Source organism: Thamnophis sirtalis, unplaced genomic scaffold (genome assembly GCF_051295495.1).
Source record: "Thamnophis sirtalis isolate CommonGarterSnake01/CBP01778 unplaced genomic scaffold, rThaSir2_p1.2 scaffold_1, whole genome shotgun sequence".
In the NCBI taxonomy this organism is placed as follows: Eukaryota; Metazoa; Chordata; class Lepidosauria; order Squamata; family Natricidae; genus Thamnophis; species Thamnophis sirtalis.
This window is the reverse complement of record NW_028261381.1, coordinates 60,781,871-60,789,340: the sequence shown is the minus strand read 5'-3', so window position 1 is coordinate 60,789,340 and position 7,470 is coordinate 60,781,871. Positions and strand designations below refer to the sequence as shown.

At 41.3% G+C, this 7,470-nt stretch overlaps 1 protein-coding gene across 1 annotated transcript in view; it reads right to left on the bottom strand.

The window, feature by feature from the left end:
• The window catches only part of PLCD4 (phospholipase C delta 4), a 61,951-nt gene that overhangs the window by 20,514 nt on the left and 33,967 nt on the right, over positions 1-7,470 (bottom strand). Inside the window, exons 7-10 of the mRNA XM_087712971.1 lie at positions 5,919-6,147; positions 4,158-4,287; positions 1,745-1,976; positions 951-1,152 (exon numbers count right to left, since the gene is read on the bottom strand). Of these exons, the coding sequence (XP_087569097.1) occupies positions 951-1,152; positions 1,745-1,976; positions 4,158-4,287; positions 5,919-6,147 (793 nt within the window). The remainder of the gene's footprint in view (positions 1-950; positions 1,153-1,744; positions 1,977-4,157; positions 4,288-5,918; positions 6,148-7,470) is intronic.

Genomic DNA, 7,470 nt, shown 5'->3' with positions numbered 1-7,470 from the left:
GTTCAAAGATTGGTGGATAGCACTTAACTTGGCTTTAAGGAAGAGCCATAAAGTTAATTATAAAGATAGTTGGGGATATCAGTCAAGAAGTTATAATGAGTTGAAAAAGGGTTGAAAAAATAGGAAATGGTAACAGTACAATGAGGAGTGAAATCTGTTAGCCTTTTAGGATTTAACCTAAAATCAGTAGAAAGAAAAGATAAGTTTATACATGGAATCAAAGGCCTGGAAAAAGTCTGATACAGTTCTGCTCAGCCTCCATTTGAAAACTCTGTTTTTATTCTTCACATGGTATGTTTTGCATTTTACTAGCCATTTCTACTGTCCTCTACTGTTTATTTGGTTTATTTCTTTCTTAAGAAAAAGGAAAGGAATTAACATAATCACGACAAGGATTGATGGACCAGTAATTTCAGATTCCGTTTAGGATTTTAATACACTGATGGCATTCTGATGTGCTTGCTGCATTATTAACAGATAATCCTTGACTTACCATCATTTGTTTAGTGACCATTTGAAGTTAAAACTGCACTGGAAAAAAAAGACTTATGACCGTATTTCACACTTACAGCACTGTAGCACTTCCATAGTCACATGATCAAAATTTGGACGCTTGGCAATTGGTTCATATTAATGATGATTGCATTATCCCTGGATCATGTGATCGCCTTTTATGACTGTCTAATGAGCAAAATCAATGGAGAAGCCAGATTCACTTAACAACCATGTTACTAACTTAATAACCCCAGAGATTCACTTAGCAACTGCAGCAAGGAAGGCCGTGAAATGGGACAAAATTCACTTAACAAAGGTGTCACTTAGCAATGGGCTCAATTGTGTTCATAAGTCAAGGACTACTTGTACTTATTAATAAGATAAAGATTTTTGGTTCTGTCACTGAAAGAACTATTGATGCAGCTGCTTTCTCATCTCTCCTTTCATTTTGATACCTGATGTATCCTTCAACACTGCTTTGTCCTCGCAGCTGGTCTTCAATCAGATATGTGTTGTGAGAGGAAGAGATGAAATAATGGCAGAGAGGTTGAGACATATCCTGGAAGATCTTCCTGTGCTCAGGGTTGAAGATTGAGCCATCTGGTGAGCAGAGATACGTGAGGAATCCATCTGGGCTCAGGATATGACGAGCTTTGCCTATCGGAAGAAAAGGTTGGTGAGGAAGAACTGAAATGGATAGGCTTTTCGAAACAAAAGCCCTGCTAAGGGACAGGCACTGAACTAAATAAAGACTACGAAGCAGGAGCCTTTGATCAGTCAGGAAAGAGCAGGTCTTAGAAGTCTCAGACAATGGAGTCATGTAACTATTACAAAACAGCAACGCTGGTTTGGGGGAATTCTGCTAACACTAAAAAGTCACACCCTGGATCAGTGGTGGGTTCCTACCGGTTCGGCCAAACTGGTAATAGTTTGGCAGCCTGGATTGCTGGAACTGGCAGTGACCCAGGCCTGCCAGGCCCCCGAACTGGTTCTCCGGGCGGCTTCTACAGTGCCACCATCTTGTTTTTTGCTTCTGCGCATGTGCAGAACAATTTTTATTGTACTGCACATGTGCGTGCAGCATGCATCAAGCTCACCCATGCGGCGCGCCTACAAGCAAACTGGCAGTAGTGACTGCCAGAACCTACTCCTGCTTTGGATCATTGAGCACTTCAGCGACAACTTGTCCCAATTCTGGATGTTGAGTTACAGACCCATCAAGTCTCCTTTTGTTCCCCCACCAACTCACCAGTCTCAGATGGTTCGTATCTGTCAATCAGTTCCATTGCAAGCTCATCAGTGCCATCAACCTCCATCTGCTCCTGTTGCAAGAAGTCCACAAATTCCAACAGGGTCAGCTTCTTCCCATCTTCAGAGTACTCCTGGAAAATCTCAAGCACCTCATCTCGCTGAGTTAATGCTTTGTAGAACAGCACAAATTCCTCTCCCTCCAGCGACCCTGTTTCTGATTTGTCAGCCATCTGTAAGAAATGGAGGACTCTGACCAACAGTTTCCTTGTGCAGGAAGTACAACAAAACAATCAAACTGAGGGAAACAAGGCCTCCTGCCCACTGAGGGAGCCAATGGAATTAAGGGCCTTTCTCCACTTGGATTTAAGAGCAAACATGTCCTAGCAATGTCTTTTTTTTCTGCTAGTTTCCATAATGTTGCTTTCATCTCATCTTGAATCCACGAGTGAAACAAATTTCAACTACTCATATTGATAATGTTTTCCTTCATCTCCTTAAAGACTGAATCATTCTGTGTGTATATGTGATGATTCCCGAGACTAGGAAAACTGGACTTGAACAAGTACATATTTTGTAACAAAAAAAAGAAGATCATTTTCCAGGATACACACATACACACATACACACACATACATACACACACACACACAGAAATATACTGTGGGGGTAAGAAACCCCAACACTTCTCGGTGTATGTGTTCTGTTAAGATACAGCCTGTTGTGCCTTAAAATGGATTCTACTGTACAGCACAGTGGAGTTGCCATGATAACAGCTTCACAAGGGGGGGGGGTCCCCTCTGGTAAGGGGGAAAATCCAACACTACGTTTCGTCCGGACATTTTCCCCTTATAAATAAATACCCAGGCAGCATTGGGTTATCAGTTTGTATATTATAAGATAGGCAAAGTCTAGCACATAACTAATGAGTGGTTACCAGACACTGAATCAAAAATTATATGGCTGTGTGTGAGTTTGCACGTATGTGCCAATGAATAAAATAAATGATCTGAAATAAGCAATCTTGCGAAACAGAGCACACTGAGTACATCCTTAATGTTCTGTCTACTTCCCAGAGTTCTCTCATGATCAGTGGATCACGAGATTCTGAAGTGCCACTGGGTTCACATCGCCAACAATTCTGATTCTCTCCAAAGAAAGCTTGTGTACCATTTATTAGGATTTGGAGGGAAATCCAATGGTTGGTAGTGATTTGAGGCAATACAAAGGAGACTAGGAATTGGCAATGGGAAGACCAATTTCATCTATTTTTTATTAATGCAAGGATGGCTGCAGAGTAGTTCAATTTCAGCAATAGAGGAAGGCCCATACCGCAGTTGCTATTACATGAATGGTGTGTTGTAGTGTTTGGCATGAGCCTCATCTAAGGAGCTTGCATTTACTTTAAGCAGACAAGATAAGAAAATAGAGGCTGTTTAATTATTGGTTAACCCTTTTATCACTCAATTTTACAATTGAGTATAGTATTCTAAAAGTGCCAGGCTACAAATCCTACTACTTTCATCCACCATGCTGACTGAGGAAGAGAAGATTAAACTGATGACTAACGACATCAGGTTGGTCTGTGTAATGTATTCCAGAAAACAAAGCATTTAGATTGGCAAGGAGCCACAACTAAATGGATATTCCATTAGGGTATAAATAGAGTCATTGAAAACAAATCGAACAACCAAGTCTGAAGATAAACATGTTCTGACCTAGGCTTCCCAAGAGCATGGCTTCCCGACAAAAAATTATTTTACTGTGAATTCTGCTCATTCACATCCAACAAAGTCTTTCAAGGGAGGATTACAGTCAGAGACCTTTTCTGGCTTGGAGAGCTGACAAGCCGATATCTGCAAAACTTGGCAAGGAGTCTCAGAGAGTCATGAACCAATTAAGCAAACTAATTGTCTTCTGCAAACTCCACTCCCCTTTTGCTCCTCTTATTTCCTCTGGGAGGGCCATTCATTGGTTACCTCTGGCCTTACTCCCAAGTCTTTAGCTGTTCCCTTTGTCTGGCCACTCTGCGCATACTCACACAGGGAATAGGCTCCAGCTGTTCATCTGCCTCACTGATGTCTGACTCCGAAGACAGCTGATAACTGGCATAAGGCTCTAGCTCCTTCTCTGCCTCCGACACAGAGCCCCTATCAGAGCCTTCCCCAGACTCCAGGACTGGCTCATATTCCTCCCCAACCTCCTCACTGTCCAAATCTGCTGCCAGCTCCACTGGCAGGCCACAACAAAACATTATATGCAGAGACCAAGAGGGGCTAGAAGTATATCTGTACTCTCATCAGTGGATGATGGTGGCAATGTGACTTTGTGTTGCCACCTTATGAACCAGCAAAGGAATCACTTTTATGCACCCTAGTTCCACCTGTTCTCTCCTTTGGCTCCTACAGATGTACCTGGAAGAGCTGGAAGGCATGGTCTTCATTCATATTCACATTCATCATCCTGAGCAAGTGCTGGACCTCTTTGAAGTTCATCCGCCCATCGTTGTCTTTATCAGCTTTTAAAAACCAGTCACAGATCCATGTCCATCTCCGCAGCCAGATTAAGGAAAACAGACTCAGCATTTTGGACATAAATATGGTGGATTATGCAAAATATTCTTAAAAAGAGGATAAAGTTTACTCCTCAGTTATTCCTGTTAGGTATAATTACAGATTGTACAGTTATAGAGACTAATTTGATTTTGAATCTTACAACGGCAGCAAGACTGTTGGTGGCGCAATACTTGAAGAAGGAAGATTTGAATGTCAAGAATGGACATTAAAAGTAACAAACTTAGCAGAGATGGCTAAAATATCAGCATATCTTAAGGACCACTCAGATGAGAAATATAAACTGGAGTGGAGAAGATGGATTGACTATATTCAAAATAAATACGGGACTAAGAAATTCCAGATAGCTTATGAGTGAATGAGCAAGGAATGATACAACTTGCTTAAAGTTAGCTTTACAAAAGGGGAGTTAAAGTACAAGTGAGGGATGATGTTAAAGTCTGTTAGCTTATTTTAGAATATGGATGTTAATGTTTATACCCTGTATTTGCTCTGGGAGGTTCGGGGGGGGAGTGGGGGGGGAGTTGGGTTTGGGTGGGAGGGGAGGTATATATTTGTAAAACTTTTTGAAAAACTTTCAATAAAAAAAAAGAAAACAGATTCATAGGATCGGGGCAGACAAACAATGTGTCAACCTGCAAAACAACTTCAGCTGAAGGCATTTTTTCCCTTGCTTACTTCTGTTTCCTTTCTTGGTTGCCATTCACAGGGGGAGGGATGGGGGAATTTAGGAATGTGGGGCCTCAGCTGTTAGTCAAAACACCTACCAGCTGGTGTGTGAACCAAGGTCACCTGTTGGAGCTGAGCAAGAAACTGTGGCTGACTTGATTGGCCCATGAGACCTAAAAGACACAGGGGGATGGGTGGAAAAATTCTCTTCTTTTAAATATTCCCAAGCACCTTTCTACGTGCTGATACGATGTACTCAATAAAGGGTTTCCTGAACCTGAACAAAGTCTCAGAGTCCTGATTTCCCTGAGTTTATTACTCGGAATGATGACACAACCAGTGGTGGGTTCCTACTGGTTTGGACCGGTTCAGCTGAAACGGTAGTGGTTTGGCGGCCTGGGTCGTTGGAACCGGCAGCAACCCAGGTCTGCCACCCCTTCTGCTCTGAACTGGTTCTCCTGGCCATCTGGTATTTTGTTTCAATTTGTATTGTACTGTGCATGCATGCACAGCACGGATCAAGCCCCCCACGTTGCACACCCACAAGTAAGCTGGCAGTAGTGGCTGCCAGAACCCAACCCTGGACACAACGTATATTTTTGTCAAAACAAAACACACTGGAGATGAGCAAACGCCTTGTTAGTTCAGGACAGATCGTAATGGAAGTGATCTGGAACTGCAATGGAAGAGAAAACTCTTTTGGCTGTTTGTTTCTTACATGTTATAAAGGGAGGAAAGTATTACATTTTTCACTAAGTTTTATATTTTTAATTAATGGTTAAAATAACAAGAAGAAATAAAGACATTTCCTTTAGATTGTCATTCTGGAACAAACATAGACGTGTCAGTGTGTCTCCAGTATTACACTCAAGCTGAGCTTCCTTTTCCCCCTTTTGTCCAAAAAGGATGGCAGGTAATTAAAAGTAAGGATATTGATCAAGCCTCTCTTTCTGATCCATGTTAATGACCATCTCTATGAGGCGACTCAAACCTTGGATCCAACACTGAGCCTCCTCGGCTGAACTGGCAATGAGGTCTTGATTGCTTCGCCGCCCATGGAAGACAACAGTGAAGCAGCACTCAGCTGGGAACTCCTCAGCCAGACTTCGCAGCACCTCTGATTGATGGCCTTCACGGATTGTCTCCACATCACTGACAGAAACTTGGGAGAAGAATAGCCAGAAAAGATAAGCCTTTACATAGAGAGTTATGCTTAAATTATAAAAGTGTTCCTTGCTTCTCTGTCTGGACTGAACATCAACACAAACAGAGGAATCTAAGTGATTGGGTTTTTAAAAAAAAATAGAGCCAAGAAAATAAAGAATATGATTAAAAATATATCCAGCGTAATCCCAGAACAGGATTCTCATTATTAATTGAAGAGAAGCTGACTGCACTCAGGATGCCACGTATTCAGCAGCAGCACAACAAGCAGAAAAATGCCAATGAGGCACTCAATGCCTCTATGGGAGATACAGCAACATGCAGTAAAAATATCCTTAGTTGGCAGTTTGATACAATATATTTTATGCCTGAATTTATTCTGTTCAACATTCTTCTATTAATTTGGTATCCCCTAGATGAGATCAGGGGACGTGGTGGCTCAGTGGCTAAGATGCTGAGCTTCTCAATCAGAAAGGTTGGCAGTTCAGCGGTTCAAATCCCTAGTGCCGCGTAAGGGAGTGAGCCCTCGTTACTTGTCCCAGTTTCTGCCAATCTAGCAGTTCGAAAGCATGTAAAAATGCAAGTAGAAAAACAGGGACCACCTTTGGTGGGAAGGTAACAGCACTCCGTGCGCCTTTGGCAGCCACATGACAACGAAGACATCTTTGGAGAGTGCTGACTCTTTGGCTTTGAAACAGAGATGAGCACCGCCCCTCGAATCAGGAATGACTAACACATATGTTGAAGGGAAGCCTTTACCTTTACTTTAGATGAGATCAATTGCATAATATCCGAAGTAGCAATGGTAATTCCACCACATAGACAATCATGAGGATGGGCTATACCTACATCCCAAACTCTTGTTTTCTCAAAGATTTAAACAAAGCTTACAAAATTTATTCTAGAAAATGTCAAGCACATGAGAAATTGTGAGGCTTGAGAGCACACATACGCATCTACATTCTCCATAACGTTATGCAAAACTTTATCTTCTCTGAAGCTGTACAAACCAATACTTATAACAGCTTTAGTTGTCTTTCTGCACTTATTGTGAGATCTGAATCCTTCTCAGAATTGGTAGTCACAAACATTTTTAAATAAATATTTTTATTGTACATTTTTCTTTATAATACATCACCTTTTCAGTTTTGTGAGGACAGTGTATTGGTTGTATCCAGTCCTTTTTGAGTATACATAATTTTATACACCCTGATTATAACCAATATTCTCTTCATCATACATTTATAGTCTCTTTTAAATACATAATGTTCTACGTCATAGTTATAGGCATTATCTTCATAATTGTACTATAACATTCTAT